We start from the raw sequence: 19,581 nt of genomic DNA on the forward strand, positions 1-19,581 counted from the left end.
ATTATAAAGAAGTAAATATACTTTAATGGTATTTTTTTCGTTCTTTTTTGATCCCGGGAAACGGGAAATTAGTATTTCGAGAATCCTGGGAAATTATAGTAAGTTAAATTTGTAAAAAAGGTTTTAAATAATGTTAAAATTCGTTATTTTTTAAATCCTTTTTAACATTGATTGGATTTACTTGAGGATTTGTAACAACCTAACCAAAGTAAAAGCCGTTTCTATCTGCTTGAAATAAGTGCAATCAGGATCCCGGGAAACGAGAAATTTTAAATTAATATCCCGAGAATCCCGTGAAATTATAGTAAGTTAAATTTGTAAAAAAGGTAAACTTTACTATGTTTGAAATAAACTGAAATTGCTATTCCATTCTTTCCATCCAGTAAATAATGATAAAATTCGTTATTTTTGTAGTTCCCTTTAACATTGATTGGATTTACTTGAGGATTTGTAACAACCTAACATAAGTAAAAGCCGCTTCTATTTGCTTGAAATAAGTGCAATCATGATCCTGGGAAACGAGAATTTTTAAATTAATATCACGAGATTTCCGTGAAAGTATAATAAGTTAAATTTGTAAAAAAAAGGTAAACTTTACTATGTTTTAAATAAACTGAAATTGGTATTGCATTCTTTCCATCCGGTAAATAATGATAAAATTTGTTATTTTTGTAGTCCCTTTTAACATTGATTGGATTTACTTGAGGATTTTTAACAACCTAACATAAGTAAAAGCCGCTTCTATCTGTTTGAAATAAGTATAATCATGATTATTATCATTAAGCTACAATTAAATTACTTTTATAACTCATTTTTTTTACGACTTATTGTTATTAGCACCAAATGAAATAATTGGATATGATTCACAAGCATTGTGACACGACCCATAGTAACAAACAAAAAAAATACGAAATGCGTGCAATCGCCACGTAAATATTGTTATTGTTGAATTTGATGTCGTTCCATTTTCTTAGCCAATAAAAGGAAAGCAGTTTGCGGCCAGGAATATTAACCTCGGAAATAATCTGTACGTCGTGCACTTTCCGTGATATGGAAATAAACCGTGTTGCTTCCTCAATCAAAAAATAAACAATAACGCGCTCCACTTGCTTACGTTTCATTCGGTTAATTGGCGAGACTCGCCCACTACAACGCGTTAAAAATAACAACATTAAAAACGCTCTTATGATTTAAGTCACCTCAATATAATTCTGACTAACTTAGTGCTCTATTTTTAAGCTGATTACATTTCTACACGAATGTTTGAATGAATAAGATATTTTATCAAAAATAAAAAGGTTACTCACCGCATATTTCAGTCATGAAATATTATCAATTAGTTGTTTTTTTTACTATATTAATCCAAATACAGTAATAACTCGCATAGTGCGGGTAATATCCCGGACTGTTCGAAATCGGACTAATCGAGGAATGAAATATATAGAAAAATAAACAGCACAAAAAGATACTTGATTGGCAAGGGTAATCGGTTCTGCCAACATCCCGGACTGTTTAAAACCGGACTAATCGAGAAATTAAATACATACAAAAGCAGAATTTTTATTTTGCAGTTAATTTATAATAAATTTATATTATTTTATACTTTAATTAGTTGCTTCATATATTTCTAGTTAAGGATTTTTTTATTCAATGTCATGTACATTTTATTGTAACTTTTTCTATATTTTTAAAATAAGAAACGGCAAAGGTACGAGTTAAAATTTAATTTCGTCGATATTGCATGAAATAACTAGATAAAGTACAAAAAATGTAAATATTTCACACTTTAACTATGTAATAATAAAAGATTATACGTTTTAGCGGTTTCATATCAAATTGTTATTACATTTATTAAAATATTTATACCGCAAACCAATTTTATCAAATAAAAACATATTTGTTAAAAGTAGGATTATATCAGCTGGTAAATATTTTACTTAAACTACATTGTGTTTTCATCAAGTATAAAGGTCATCAGGATGTTTAATATATTGAATGAAGATGATTACGTATTTTGTTAAGTTCGTTCCGTCTTCTAAGATATGCGTGAGTATTACTATTTACAACGATAATAATCTGAGACTTCATTGCTTGTAGTTTATTTATGGTATTGCTACGTTCTTTTGTATCTGTACGTCTGTCTGTTTCTGACTTCAAAGAGTCACCTTGACATTGATTGATTACACCACAATTGCATAAATAGTAATTAGTCTCTTGGAAAAGAAGTATTAATTATGCACGATTAGCATATTGAGAATAAATTTAGATCAGTATAGTCAGCACTCATTTAAAATATTTTCCTAAAACGTACATTCATTATTTAAACAGACTGTATGAACGTACATTGATTTGAAAATCATGTACGCTTCTGTGAACTTTTTGTTGTATGTACGAACCAACAAATCGTAAACACAGATTTCTAACGTAAATTCGCTGTACAGACTCCAATTAATATCCTGTATATTTCTAAAATCTTACGAATTATCTTTTAATGTTTTGTCAAATAATCATTTTAGTTAGAAATCAAATTGATTGTACTTATAAATTTTAATACTTAAAAGAGTATTTAATTAACAATATGAAAATTAATTGTTTGATTAACGTACATTTGCTTAGTAACTGTTTACTATACTCGCTAAACGAGTTTAATCCGTTCCAAATTTTTTAGATTTTTACTCGTATAGTGAAACAGTTTTTCCCATATAAACTAATGTAAATTACGATGCCGGAGAAAAAAAAGTATAACTTGGTCTCGATTTTTAATAATTTTGCTTTTCATATTTTTTGGCTTTTTATTCGGAGACATGCATGTTTTATTAAATTTTAGACCAAAAAAATCATAAATAACATGTCTGAACACAAGTTTGCAAATTTTGTGATTACAAACAACACTAAGATGCAACTATAATGACTACTAACACTAGGAACTGTTTTCCTCGCTTGTTAACAGAGTCATTTTTAGTACAATTCATTCATGCAAGGTGCTCGTTAAGCGAGGTTCCACTGTATTTCAATGTTTTATTAATAATGATAATAATCATTTAATTATACATTGTACGCTTATGTATAAAATAATTTAAGTTTATCACTCGTCTTCCAATAATCGAATGAATTACAGGTGAGTTTCCTAAGAATCCCATGGATTCCAGGAACGTTCGCTAATTTCTCGTATTCTTCGGATAAAAATGGGATTCGTTCTTTTCCGCTTAGGATACTTCAAAATCATAATAAATGGCATTATAAAACGCATAAAAAGAAATATTTTCTAATTGAGAGAATGATTACACTGTTAATTAAATTAGCTATTAGAGATTTAATACTGGCTTATTAAAAACATATAATTGTTTAATTGCATGATCCTGCTTTTTCCCATCCACTCAAGACTAAAAGTACGATGAGATCTTAAAATTACAAATTCATTCTTTCACACCTATTATTTTCAACATTAAATGGTGCAGTCTTATTTTTAAATGAAATACTATCTATTTATAACATTTTTATTTATTTAAAAAATACAAATAAGTAGTAAGTAAAAATTTAAATAAACTAGTTTGGGAAATCGGTTTTATCTATATCCCAGACTATTTGAAATCGGACTAATCGAGGAACTAATTATTGTTTCCAAACCGGACTGATAGAAGTCGCACTACACGAGGTATTATTGTATTCTATAAAACAAATTATTTTGGGCTTGTATAATACAGTTAGCTGAATTTAATATACAACAGTTTCTACATTGTCCAGTTGTAATTCATGAAGTAAATACAAAGGATTGATGTAAGTTCAATTTGACTACACCAATTGGGATAGAGTAAATTTGAATGGAAAGACGACAAAGTTTTAATCTTGGAATCTTCTCAAAAATTGAAAGGTTTTTTTATAAGTTGTAACTTTAATAATTGATTACATAAATCAAACCAAATTACAATAATAAACGAATGTAGAACAAAATCACGTAATAATTTTAGAAGCAACCTGATGTAATTTCTTCTGGCTTCACTTGCTTTTACTAAATAAAGGAGAACTTCCATTATTAGTATTAAGTCGTTAAGTTATTCATTAAAGCAAAAGAAATTCTCCACCGGTTTTACGACTTGTTTCTGGTTACTGTAGTTTTTTTTGTAATTTATTATATATTTTTATGCACGAATGGAGGAAAGAGAAAATGCAAATTATAAAATGGAAACTCCGCAGTAAAATTTAATGCTTTTTCATAACAGAAACTAATGGAGAATTTGCAATATTTTCTCTTTAGTTGAATCAATTCAGTTTAGTAAATAAGAATCTTTTGGATAGTTGGAATGATAGTTTACTGGAATCATTTTAGTTCAGTGCATTGGAATCTTTTGGATTTGAAGTATAATATCTTAGGGATTTTAAATATGTGCAGTTTTTTCTATTTATTTAGTTGGATTTTGTTTATATTATGGAGTTTTTAGATAGTTTTATGTATGAGATTTTAAAGAAGTTACAAATTTGCAATAATTTCTCATTAGTTGAATCAATTCAATTTAGTATATAAGAATATATTAATTTATATTATGGAATTTATAGATAGTTTTATGTATGAGATTTGAAGGAAGTTACACATTTGCAATATTTTCTCATTAGTTGAATCAATTCAATTCGATATATTAAGAATCTTTTGGACAATAATTTAAATGATGTGTTTAGTTCTATATTTTGTACATTTTTTATTAAAAAACGTTTTTAAAGTTTATATAAACATTAATGATGTCAAAATTAGCAGATTGTAGATATTCTGATAAAATAACAAAATAAATGATTAAACTCTATTTAGGAGGCAGATTATGATATATTACAAACTGTATGTGTAACTGAGTAGGTGAATGTTTTGATTATAATTGTTATTAGAAGTGAATGTTTTGATTATATTTATAGTTGATTCTCAACAGCGATTTTCGTTTAGAATTCCTAACGGATCTGCTTTGTGCCATTAAGGATAGTTCAGTAGTAAATTACATTAAACTGCATGACGTAAATCATGTTGCATTCTCTCTGTCTCCTGAGGTTTCCCGTTTAACACCCGTAAATTAAGAACAAAACGAGGAAACTGGAAAATAATAATGCAAATAAATGAATGGACAATATATATGTATAATATTTGTAATAAATTAGATGTGTTTTCAGGAATAAAGATATGTACGATATTTGCGCTGTTTTCTTATTGCAGACATGACTCGAACGCACCGAGGTGTGTTTCGTAATATGAAATATTCATTACATTATTTCACTGTCGATTCGTTTATAGTTTATTGCTTTTATTGAACGCCCCGACGTGTGCATTTTCTAATTTTCATATTTATATCATCTGCTCATAATAATTTAATATCTGATATTATCTTAATAATTGCCGAGAATTTATATCTGAAATATTTAACGGTTAATAAAAAAAATATTTATGATTCTCTTAAGAAAACCTAACTAAAAAACTAGAAAACACATAAAATTCTCAATAATTAATAATATTTTTTTTAAATTAGAAATTTATTATGAAAAATTAAAATTTCTAATTACAAAAACAATATTCTAAAATGTAATAATTAGAATAGAAAATTAATTGTTTTATTGTAATGTTGTTAATTTACTTATTGGACAAATTTTATCAAAACAAAATTAGAAATTAACATTCAATAATGCAACAAAGAAATTAAAATTATTCAAAGTATACGTGATGTAATTTTTACATTTTCTAAAACTCCTGCTTTTCCTATTTGTACTTATTGTTGCTATACATTCATTCACGAATGGGTTTCGAACGTTACGTAAACCATTGAAGCTAAGGCGTGTATTGTGTACATTATAGCCTGGATCTCAATCTCCGATGAGCCAATAATCCCATTTAGGATAATTAATATTCACATGCTTCGAAACTTCGAATTTTCGTTACCGAACTTTATTAATTCAATTGCTCAAGAGATTGTTTCAAGATTAGTTCACAACTGCTATAATACCAAATATAAAAGCTATTGTGACTAAGAAATAGTGAACAAAGAAATTTATTTTTCTTGTGAGAATTAATAATATTGCATGGTTTTGTAATAAAAAAAATGTATTGTTGTTTTTAATAGTCTATAACAAAATGTGTTATTCGTTTATAATTTGAACAAAAAGTAACAGTTTTTAGTGATGTTCTTCAAATTTTAAAATAAAAAAATAATTAAGAAAGTAGATGGAATTATTTAAATTTTAAAATAATGCATGTTTTTAGTAATAAAAACTGGATTATGGTTGTCGGGATTTTGATACTGTCGGGATTATGGTTGTTGGGATTGTGATATTGTCGGGATTATGGTTATCGGGATTTTGATACTGTCGGGATTATGGTTATCGGGATTTTGATACTGTCAGGATTTCGAATGTCGGGAATTTGATCGTCAGGATTTCTATTGCCACCGGCTGATATAGCTTGTAATTATTTATAAAATTGCATATTTTAGCATTTAATCACACTTTACATCATATTGAAATGACTTTTAAGAGGTATTTCATGAATTTGAATGGATTTAACGACGCGTTTAATTATAAATTAGCGTTGATTTTTGATGGAAAGCGTTGCGTAACGAATCTTCTGTCGAAGTGCATGGAAACGAATTCTTCTCCGTGTCGGTGTGTGAAGCACAGTTGGTTCCGAGAAATCGAAGTTACGCATTATTTAGGTTAGTAGACAGAGTTTCGTTTTCCACGGCGCTTATGCCGCTACATTTGTGTGTGCATTTAAATAAATTCGTAAAAAACATCGAACGTCTCGTTGCAGTCAGAAATGAATGAAATACGCTTCGAGTACATACAATAAAAAAAATCGTGGATGAAAGTTGCCGCATTTCAACTAATTGAAAAGGTTAACCGTTGCGCTTGAAGTTTATTACATTGCAAGTGATAATTATTTATATATATTTTTATAAAACGTATATGTTTAAATTCTTGTAATCATAGTTCACAGCTTATTGGTTAATAGAGATTTATTTGTGACATTCTCATTTACCTTTAATTCTCTTTTTCTTGTAAAGAAATGTGTGAATAGATTGTTTACAATCTATTGTACAATACGTGAAGTTAATTAGTTGTTTACATTTAATTAATTTAATTACAATTACAATAATTTGGGCTAACTTCAGTAGTATTACAATTCTAGATCGAATACGGAAAATATACATGTTTGACAATTACATATTTTTTTCGTTGATAATCACGAAATATCTAAAACATGAGCTTAAAATAAACTAATCATTGATAAGAAATGTATGTTTCTTATTGATTCTCAACTATATGTTTCACAATGTGCCAAAGGTATACGCTTGCAGCTTTGTTCTATAAAATTTATAAATATAAATTATTTTTAGTAGGTTTTTCAAAATTTTGTTCACATACTTTAAACTATTTTAATAGTTTTCACAGTAAAGTATAAAATTTTACTGATTTTTGTTTGCATTTAGTTAAACTGTTTATTATACATAATTTTTCATTATTCTATTGATTTTAATAAAATCAATCATTCTAAATAACATTTGCTCAAAAGCTATAGACTTTGATCTTTCTGCCAATAATTGATTAATTTGTATTATTTTAATTAGAATATTTCAACATTGGAATTGCTTACAAATAATATATTGTTTATAATTTGAACAAAAAGCAACAGTTTTTAGTGATGTTCTTCAAACTCTAAAATAAATTATAAAAAATTTAAAAAAATAATTAAGAAAGTAGGTGGAATTATTTAAATGTTTTGATTGTTCTAGATTTGCAGTACATAAAATGAGTTGGGACTTGCAAAAAAAGTAATTAGAAAACGCGCAAAGCTGAGTTTTTAAATCGTACTTAGAAAAAACATATATGAAATGTCAATAGGATTGCAATACTATTTATTAATTATAGGTGTACAAACAACAATTTCACGTTCATTTATTATTGAAATAAAATATTTAATTAGAATTTGCAAGAAAATATTGTTATTACAGCACAGGTTAATTGTAAATTTTAATTTTGTACACTGAATTATTAATTTTCAAGATAATATAAATTAACAAATTTTCTCTATAACATTATTTATATAATAATTGTATTATCATTTTTTTTACATAGAATGTTTCTTATATATAGTTGTATTCTTTTTACCTGAATAAATTTATTGAAAATTTCAAAAGAAACTAAATTTTAATTGAGCAAAACAATAATTAATTATAAAAATTAATACATCAAATAATTTTGTACACATACATAATTAGTTTTTTTGTTGCTTTTAAAGTCTCTTTTTGTGCAGTTTATTTTTGTATGTACAGTCGATTCCACTTAATTGGGACACCGGTTAATTGGGACAGGCGCTTATTAGAGACAAATCTTAAAGAACGGAAGAAATACCACAAATTTGTTCCGCTTAATTGGGACAGTAAGGTTGTGAGCGGCGCATGTGCCATATGCCCCATATGCATGCTGTGCTTAAGCCGCATCCATGGAAGAACCGCGCCTGATAGATATAAAATTATTCTTTCAGAATGTATATTATTAATATGTATGTATAATACGTGAGATATTTGTGTATATAAAAATAGTTAAATATAAATCTTAAGATCGTGATGATGTGCATTTTGAACTGTTGAGCAATGGATGCGATTTCTAAAACTTGACAAGATGATAATAAAAGTATAATATGGAGTCATTGTTTCAAGCATCGGGGGGTGTTAGGTCGAACAACAATAGGACAAGTATAAAATGCGATGTTCTTTATGAAATGTAGCCTTTCACACTTTCCATTGCGACTACATAATGCAATTTTTTCGTATTGAGATTGATGAAGTCTATTGAAAGAAAATGACACGAATTGAGCCGAATGTGTGTATATATAATATAAATATATGGAAATTGATTATTTTTCTCATTCAATTAATATAACAAGCCCCTTCCTGATTTCGAGCAGGAGATGATGATGCACTTCTCTATACGGAATATTGATGAACTCCACATACAAATATCTTATCCGCATATTAAATCTACCCTTTCATAACTAACTTTTAAATTAAGATTAATGATACGAATTTCCTTTTTGTGATATATTGACAAGATTATTTATTAACTATTTATATTCAGTACTTTCAATTATACTTACACAAATTTAAACAGTAAATTATGTTGGTAAAAAAATATATTTAAGATATTACTTAAAATTATTACTGACTTTAGTGAATTTTATTATTTTGATATTATTTCTATACAGTTATTATTACTTATTATAAGCATATAAAAAAATAAAGTTTATTGACTATTTAAAAAAAAACTTCTTATTGTATATCTCCCGGTAAAAGTACATAAACGGTAAATATATACATTTCCCGGTAAATGTATACGTTTGCCGATCTTGTAAGTACAGGTGAACGTAGTTTTGTGCCGGTTTGTTTGTGAAATAATGCTTATTAATTGCTGATTTTACACTTATATAGATCTAAAACCTATAGTTACCTCACTGTAAATATGGGTTCATTTTACGCCGATTCGATTTGCGACGGCTTTTGTAGGAACGGAACCCCGGCGTAAAACGACGTTTAGCTGTATAAGACAGTAGCATCACATATCTACTTTTACTGGTAAGTGTTTACATCTACCTACGTATATCCGTAAAAGTTGAAAATAATAAATACGAGATAGGGTTGTTGTATATCAAGATTAGTTTACAGATTATGTACTTTTACCGTAATATGTATATTGTATATTTTGTTGCCAGTATTGGCTACAATTTTTTCGATAAAATAATAACTAGTTTATTCGTGTAACAAAACTCGTTGTATTAATTTTATTTGACTCAAATAAAAGTATGTCTATGTTGTAAGCAGGACAACTACAAGGCTAAATGAACCATTACCCCGGGACACCTGCTTTTTGGGGCGACAATTTTGCTACCCTTTACGTATATTTATTATGAAGAGGGGCGCATTATTCGTAGTAGCCCAAGTGCGACAAATATAACCCCGGCGTAAAACGACGTTTAATTGTATAAGACAGCGTCACATATCTACTTTTACTTGTAAATGTTTACATCTACCACGTATATCGGTAAAAGTTGAAAATAATAAATACGAGATAGAGTTGTTGTATATCAAGGTTAGTTTACCAATTATGTACTTTTACCGTAATATATATATATATATATATATATATTGTATATTTTGTTGCCAGTATTGGCTACAATTTTTTCGATAAAATAATTACTAGTTTATTCGTGTAACAAAACTTGTTGTATTAATTTTATTTGACTCAAATAAAAGTATGTCTATGTTGTAACCAGGACAACTACAATGTTAAATAGACCCGGGACCCCGGGTCACCTGCATTTTAAGGCGACAATTTTGCTTCCCTTTACGTATATTTTATTATGAAGAGGGGCGCATTATTCGCAGTAGACCAAGTGCGCCAAATATCTTAAGACGACCCTGATTGTATGAATTAAGTTTCATCAGATTTTATCTTAATAAATATCATTTTAGAAAGATTCTTAAAAATGAGTTTAATAGAAATTATAAATAGAAAGAAAATTCATGATAGAAAAAGTTCAATATAAACCAAATACAAATATACTTGATTCATAATTATTACTTACCTTTTCTAATGTGAAAAAGAAGATAGAACGACTTAGTATAAACTTTGTATGACACATTCATATTTGCTTATAGGTGATAGTGTAACCAGACATATTTGGATACAGTCTAGTGTGTAGGTATACGTAAATATCAGTACTATTCTGAACTGAGGTCTGCATCATGCTTGTGCCAATATCAGAATCAAAAAGCCGGTTCTAATCTTATCGGAGAAATTGTCCGTATGGAAAATATAAGTACATATGCGAATCTCACAGTCGATTGCACAACGTCATTCAGTTCGTATCAGATCGTTTTCGCGGAGTGCAAAATATAATGATTATTTAATTACAGTTTACGTGATTTTCGTTAAAACATTGTTTATTATGTATTATTAATTCCTAATTTCTCATTGATATTCTTTAATACCAACGCATTAGGTGAGTCCAAACGTTTATTCCTAATTAACAATCCCAAATATTTTTTTTATTAATGACATGCAAAAAAAAATTAGAAATTAACTTAATTTGCATAATTGATTACTAATAATTAATAGTGTTGTTTAGAATTTGAATCAGTGTTTCAAGATCAAGGTCTTTCACTATAATTACCTTTAGAAAAAAAATATGAATATAATGAGTTTTCCTATCCAAAGTACCGGCTTCTAAAAAAGTTTAAAATTCGTATATAATGCGCACTCAGAATAAGACTTAAATTGCGCAAAACATTTGTTAACAAAAAATAAATGTAAATAAAATGAATACAAACGATAATATTAAATATCATACCATGTCATAGTGTATATGTAATTTGTGATTAATTTCGTATTCGTATACAATACGCGCACGCAATAAAATTTAAATTGCCTAAAATATTTGTTAATAAAACATAAATATAAATAAAATGAATACAAACGATAATATCAGATGTCATACCTATTTCATAGTCACTATGTCATAGTGTATGTTCAATTTGCAAATGACGTTTCTTTTTGTATTCGTATATAATACATACACAAAAAAAGATTCAAATTGTGTAAAACATTTCTTAAGAAAAAAATGTAAATAAAAAGAAAACAAATGATAATGTCAAAAATCATTCATCTGTCCAAATGTATCTACAATTTGTAAATGGCGTTTATTTTTATACTCGTATATAATACGCACACACAATACAATTTAAATTGCGCAAACATTTATTAATAAAAATTAAATGCAAATAAAAATAAAACAAACGATAATGTCAAATGTCATACATATTGCACAGTGCATGTTCAATTGGTAAATGACGTTTATTTTTGTACTCGTATATAATAAGCATTATAATCATTGTTTTTTGCTGAAAGCACATGTGCGTTTTATATTGGAGATTTTACGTTATTCAACTTCAATTTAATCGAACGGACAAAAGGCATATCCCACGAATCTAAAATTCGAACCAGAAACTTTCTAATATGTACAGAGTTTTCGCTCAAATCCGAGTGAAAGTAATTATTTATTATACAACCATGATCTTTTTTTGCTGCACGTTTGCATGGTAATTCGAAATTGGGATTTCGCGTTTCAGATCGTAGATCCTATTCACACAGTAGTAACTGATAATTTTTATCGAACCTCTTTCTCTCTGCTTGATTTCATATGTTTTTGTTTTCGTATTCAAAACGTGTTGTTGTTATGGGAATTGACGTTTAAATATTTATGAAGCCATGTGCTTGGCGATGGTTTCGGTGTTCGCTTACAATCGCATGCAGATATGCATGCCAAATTCCAATAAGAAACATGAAGGAAAAATAAAATCGTCACAGTGCGATACATTTTAATGCGTTTGTGAAGCAGTCATAAACTGCATTTCGCGTGCCTCCGTCCGGCGATTCTGGCAGTCGCAAATATTTGATACCGTTCGATCTTGTATGCAACTCATATTGATCGCGCCACGTCGTATAACGTATGGTATTTGTGCATGTAGATGCAAAATTGTAAGCTTTTTGCAACGGTTTTCTTTTTACAAAAAAAAACTGTAATTTTAAGTATTACGACAAGATGTGTAGTCTACAGTCAGAACAACTTGTTCTTCAAAAAATAATTGCCATCATTAAATGGAAGGTATAATCACTGTCCTTTTTCGAACGACAATTTAAGATAATTGAACTACTAAAAATGCAATTATATAATAACATATGTAAAAATGTATGCAGTTGTCATGGTTTTCCAAAAACTGTAGTATTAGGTTTCATTTATGTGAATTGTCGACTACTTCAAATATATTACTTCGTTACATTGAAACTTCATTATCAAATGTGACGTTAATCGAGGTATGACTAAAAGCAACGTCAATATATAATAGATTTATATTAAAGATGATGTATAGTGCTGAAACTTCGAAATTTAGAATAAGGTTAATTGTGGAATGGAAATATAATGGATGTGTATACGGTAATACCTCGCATAGTAAGTAATTTTTGAAACCGGACTAATCGAATACTTCAAAAAAGTTTAAAAATAATTTTGTTGTTTTTTATTCAAATTTTCAAATCGAACTATAGTGAATCCGGACTGATCGAAGCCGCACTATGTGAGATATTGTTGTATATTATGAAGAAAAGCTTCGAAAAGATTTCTATTTTCATATGCGTGAATATTCAATGTCGAATAGAATCACGCAACAACTGGTGAGAAAAGTAATAACGTTTTCCATATCAAATGGAGTGTTTCTAATGATATCGCGTTAATATGGTTAATGATATTCATTTTGCGCAGTTTCATTTTGCTCACTTGCGTTTTGTATTAATAGAAGAAGAAATAGATGAAGAAAAAAAAACAATGCTCACTTTCGACTAACCGAGAAATCATAAAAATTTCTTATAATTTTAAATAGAGAACAGCATTGTTGAAAAATTTACATAAATGTCAAGTCATGACAAAAAATCAACAGATCAGAAAACCTCAATTTAGTTCTTAATATTTATATGTAACTTATCTGATATAATAAATTTTTCATAAATTTTTAATTTGTTTGAATTATTTGAATATTGGAAATGTTTAGATTTAGAACTGTTAAAAAACAAACATAATTTACTAATTTTATACGTATTTTTGAAGTGAGAAGTAAGCCTAGATAATTTGAAATGTCATAAATATTATATTATATAATTATGTGCTGTTCACAAGGCGATAATAAACAATTAATTGGTTACGAATACCAGCAAATGCGGAACAAAAAAAGGTTAATTATACTTGCGCTCAATCAAGGACTTTAAGGCAATATCCTTCCTGTCACTTTTACATCAAGATTCTATAATAACTGAATAATTTAGTTCTATATAAATTATATAATAATGCAGACAAATAAAAAATTGATTGACAAGTCAATTTTCGAACTGGAAAATATGAACAATAGTTTGTGTATCTCTAATCCTTTACTTATAAATGAACTATAATTCTTTGAGGATATGATTCCGCTTATTTGGGACACCAGTTAATCAGGATAACTGCTTATTAGGGACTAATCCTGATGAACGGAGACAAAACTAAGGAAATTTAATTTGGGACAGTAATCGTGTGGCTTAATCGAGCCAAATGTACTAGTCCCGATGTGTCACGATTAAGCGTAAACCACTGTATGTAAGTACAGCTTAATTTTTGTCAAGTATTATAGAATTTGCCGTTCAAAAAGTTACTTTCATTAAATAAATTGTCATTTCGGAGAGAAAGACAATAAAAGACTAAACCATGAGTTACCAAAGTGAGAGACGCGAGGAAGTTGTAAGAAAATAGGTGAAGCGCCAAAAAATTTGTAGGAATATAATTTGTTTATAAATATTGGAATTGATACACTGGTCAGACAAAATTGGAATTGGACAATCATACGATTTAAAATTCAAGAAACAAATAATGCTTTCCATATTAAAATCTGTGTTTTTCGAAATTTTATAATCTAATTAATAAGAAAAAAATATTTACTCATTAAATAAATAATAGATTAGAAGTAAAATCATAGATTATTGGGATTAATGATGCTTTTTACACTATTACTTCTATTAAAAAACAAGGATTAAAATAGTATGGCCTAAATACGTGCTTAAACTTAATCTATCATCTTAAGATCTCTACAACATCCGCTATTCGCTAAAACTCCTTCCGCCAGTCGTAATTACAATTGTATGTTAATTAATCATTCAAATAATTGTTCACTTCTAATATTCATCCTATCTCATTTCCTTACTTCAGTTTACTTCCTTTATTTGCTTTGTTGTAACCCATGTAGTTATAATAGATAAATTGTTCGCAAAACTATAAAAATCTGATAACAAGATAAATTATTTGAGATTATCTTTGCTTAATCTTAATACAATAATATAGTATTAATGTATAGAAGATAAGAATACGTTACAATTTTACTATACATTTGCTTTATTTTTCAAAACATATTAATCTTATAAATATAACAAATTAGGGCAAAATGACTGTGGTTAATAGCTTTTCTATGTTAATAAAATATATAAAAAAAAATAATGTTTAGTACAACATGAAATGCAAAAAAATATAAAATTTAATTAAGCAATTTTTCTATTGAGATTTTCATTTTTCCCTTATTTTGTCAAGTCTGTTTCAAAGAGTCCGGTGTTTTGGTGGAATCTATAACCTGTACTATGTGAGGTATTCTTATAAAGTAATAATTATTTGTAATTGAATGTGTTAATTGATATGTGAATATTCACTTGACATTAGCAATAAAATACATTGATTTCCTTGCTCATCAATAGAACATGCATTGAATCCTGAAATTCATTATCCTGAAGAAAATATCCAAAATTGTAAATAAATATTAAACAGATCTTTTTTCCAATGTAAGCTGTGGTAATTCTACAATGAAAATGCCCTTTGTTTGTGATAATTTTGGGGGGTCTAAAATAAGACAAAATTCTGGGATAAACACAACTCCGGAAATGCCTATCTCTATTCTGAGATGAAACATCTTTGATTCTCGAAACTGAAAAACTCCAGTTACATATATAAATAATACGCACTAAAGATATACTTCGCGTAGTACGGGTAATCGATTCCGCCATTATCCCGGACTGATTGAAACCGGACTAATTGACTGTAGAAAATACGGGTCGGGGTACATTTTTTTTCTCTTTTACCCCAAAGTATATTCATTTATGCCTATATTACCCCATTACGACATTAATAACAAACGTCCTCATTATCTCCAAAATTTAACTTTTATCTCATTTGGGGTAATTTACCCCGGTTCACCTACCAATAGTATAAAGGGGAAAAAACCTATGATTTATATATAAAAAATAAAAGCCGCACTATACAAGGTATTGAAGTATTGTGAAGAAATTCCGATGATCATGCAAATACAAATATTAATACCACAATAAAAAATATAGTGAGCTAGAATAACCTTGTTCTGTACACTCTGTTAGATAAATCATAGTTAAACGCAACGCGAGTTTCTCTGATTGTGTTTATTTATGTATATACTTATATATATTCAAGTTTTATTGCATGATAGTTTCTTGCATAGCTGGAATTTTATTATTAAATAAATATTTCGATCCGAGGTTAGGTTTTATATCCGAGACAATGCGAACAGAGAAAATTACAGCGCGAGATACGAACGTTCTCAGAACAAGCACTTTCATTATTTATTAACGACGAAGGTTCTTTTTTTATGTTCTTGATTTGCTAATACTAGGTGTAAGGAAGTAACAATTATTTCATAATATTGAAATTATATTTTTTTAAATTATTTCTGTATTTTATCATTCAGTTTATTTTTTGAGCAGTAATTTTATTAGTCCATTTATAATGAGTCAAATCAGATTATTTTGCATTGAACTTTAGATATAGTAAAATTAATATTAATATTTTGAGTGGATTACTATCAACGATTAATGAAATATTATCTACAAGAGCTTTATCAATTTTTTTCTTCCACTATCTAAATAACATGAAAATATTTGATTATCAAGTAATCTGCATTAATAAACTTTGTTTCATAGATAATTTATTTTAGACCTTTGAATAAATTTAAATATTTCAAAAGTAAACTATTTGGTTTCAGAATTTAAATTAATATATTTTTTTGTATTTATAATTGTAACTCGTTACGTTACGTCAAAGAAAATACAGTATATTTCTTATGTGATTTTTTGCGGTTTATGAAATCCAACCAACCAAAAATAATGTATTATACAAAGTTATTTGTTATATGTAAGAATTTATGAAAATTTTGGAATATTTTTTTTGTACGATTTTTTTTATTCGGTCCTTATCTACCGCACAAAACAAGGTTTTTCTGTCCAGTTTCTTAAAATAAATTCACAATAAGAATATTTTTATTCTCATTATAATAATGATATTACAATCATTTGATTGTATCTTCTTATGTATAAATTTTATGCTAACATTATTCATATCATAAGATTATAATACAAATATTATTTTAATTTTAAATGTAAAATTATTGAATAAACATTGCTATATAATAGAGTTGCTTCTAATAAAATAAGCAAATTAATTACAGGAAGGAGTTCCCGCTTTGGTTTTATATTCAATTAAAAATACGTGATGAATAAGAGTAAAAATACAGTTTATTTTCCGCATTAAATTATTATATTTCAAGAAAAGAAATAAATTCGAAAAGAGAGTTCTGTGTAAATATCTGCATTACCTATTTACTTTTTTCTTCGGTGCTATCAAATAGTTGAAAACTGTTGCTTTTCTTGAATATTCGTTTCTTTTTCTGCGTTCTCAATTCAACAAGAAAATCAAATTATCATTGCTCTGATTGGCAATTATATATTTACTTGTGCAAAAAACCTTTATTTTTATTTGAAATTCTTATTACTATCGTTTTTGACTAAGCTAAATATTGGATAATTGTTTGGTATTATGGTATTGTTAGAATATTCAATTTTTAAACAAATTCTTAATGAGAATGTAATATAAAATAATTTGTAATGAAGCTAAGACCTTAACAAAATATAAGAAATATATAGAAAATTGTACACTAATGTATACCTTTTATATAAGTAATTTCAATGTTACATAATGCATAGCATTTGTTGTTTACCAAGTACCCAATAACAACTACTCAAAGTCGTTCTTTTTATTTACAATTTATGATCTACAATTATATCAAAATAGAAAAACAAATTACGTGTTTATGTTTAAAATTGTGTAATAAATACCATGTTCATTACTGAACAACTTGAAGTTTATAAGGTAATGAAATTATTGAAATAAATTAGTTTTCAATCCGCTTTTTTTACTAAATAATTTAAAAAATATTTATGTTTCATTCACTTATCTAATACATTTACTTGTCTAATGAAAATGATTTTTTTTGTATTGTAGTAACCTTCAGTTTATTGTATTAATAGTGACATTTCTATGTTAAAAACATATTTAAATCAAATAGCTGAGAATTTCATTAATTTTTTGATTTCTTTTTATCATAATTATATTATATGAGGATTTAATGATTAGAAATCTAAGAAGAAAACATGCATTGTATCTTTGTGTATTATTTTATGTAATCATAAAAATATGAGTGCAGTGGTCAATTTTTGTTGTTTATCTAATTTATTAAAATTATTATTTATAATAATAATAAAATAATGATAAAAAGATAATTTGAAAAATAAAGTTTAAAAATTAATTTGTTCCCAAGATAATTAACAAAAAAATGTTGTTCCCTGTTGCGATTTGTTGTTAATTAAGGATGTTACCACGGTGGTAAAAACGCGGTGCGGATGGTAACAAAGAGTCATAATGAAGATAATGGGTATAATAAATTTCGGTAGCGGAGATGGTAAATAAGATGTAAAACTTTCGATTTCCTCGGACGAAGATGTCAAGTCGGAATGGGATAGTTGATAGGAGATGGCTTTTAAGAAATGAATCCGCTGATAGGTTTTGTTCTTGTTTCTGGTCCGCAGGCCTTGGAGGAGGAAGGAGTCCGAGCGTGGTGCGAGAGACGACGCACCGAAGAGGTGGATGAGAGGAGACACGCACGCATTCCATTGAGTCCATTGCGGTGGTGCGGCATTCCATCTGAGCTCGTCCGCTCACTCATACTCATTACTTTTGTATTCCCCCGTATACATAGATGGAATACAAGTATAATATGAATCTGCTAGTACGCTGTTGGAGTTAGCGTTACGAACCATCCGAGCAACAAGCAGTGTTAGCTGGCCTCTCAGCCAGACAGGACTTGCTGCTGCTGCTATTACCGTTGCTACTGCTGCTGCTGTTCTGTTGACTACTACTACTATTACAACTACCAGTTCTTCCACTGCTCTCGCGCGTTCTTTTCCCCGTTTGGTGAGGTTCGCCACCACAGAGTTCTTCGGTTCGCGTACGCCGAGTGTGTTCATAAATGTGAGTGAAGTGAAGGTACCGTTGCGTGACCGAACGACGAGCGTGTGAATGACTCGGGGACGTGGGGCACCTCTCCATCACCTACAAAGACATGGAGGACATCGCCTTCAGCGACTGGCCCGGTCAGCATCTGGATCTTGCCGGCAGCAATCCGTGGCTACCCGCCTACGGTTTCCAGCAGCCGCACACGCTTCTAGACAAAGACGACTTTCTTGGCAACCCAGGTACTTTAAACAATCCTTCATTTACTTCCAAACACAACTTGAACAAAACATCACAATTTAAAAATAAATTTATCATGAATATATCTACAAGCGTCAGAATAACAAAAACAAAATACACTTCAAATTATCCTTTAATTACTTAGATTACAAATTCTACAAAGCAGTACAACTTAATTATAAGTTAACATATCTACATGCATCATAATAAGAAAATAGTAAATTAATTTTAAAATATTCCCCATTTGCTACTTAATAAACAATAAATTAATTTCTTCTTTATATTCTCTTGAAGTACAATAGTAAATGTTCTTATTGTATGAAGAATAGTTTAAATTAAATGTTATATTAAAAAAATCAACATAACAATACAGAATT

At 28.3% G+C, this 19,581-nt stretch overlaps 1 protein-coding gene across 4 annotated transcripts in view; it reads left to right on the forward strand.

Annotated features, from left to right (window-relative positions):
- Nucleotides 1-19,581, forward strand: part of LOC108567571 — an 82,525-nt gene that overhangs the window by 2,022 nt on the left and 60,922 nt on the right. For 2 of the 4 annotated variants that reach the window (XM_017928111.1, XM_017928114.1), the window contains exon 2: nt 18,541-19,206. In XM_017928111.1, coding sequence (XP_017783600.1) covers nt 19,074-19,206 — 133 coding nt within the window. In that variant the 5' untranslated portion in view covers nt 18,541-19,073. Of the gene's footprint in view, nt 1-10,974; nt 11,027-18,540; nt 19,207-19,581 lie in introns of those variants that run through there. The other 2 variants (XM_017928113.1, XM_017928117.1) reach the window with 2 other exon arrangements.

Source organism: Nicrophorus vespilloides, unplaced genomic scaffold, assembly GCF_001412225.1.
Source record: "Nicrophorus vespilloides isolate i.1.1-1 unplaced genomic scaffold, Nicve_v1.0, whole genome shotgun sequence".
NCBI classification, from domain to species: Eukaryota; Metazoa; Arthropoda; class Insecta; order Coleoptera; family Silphidae; genus Nicrophorus; species Nicrophorus vespilloides.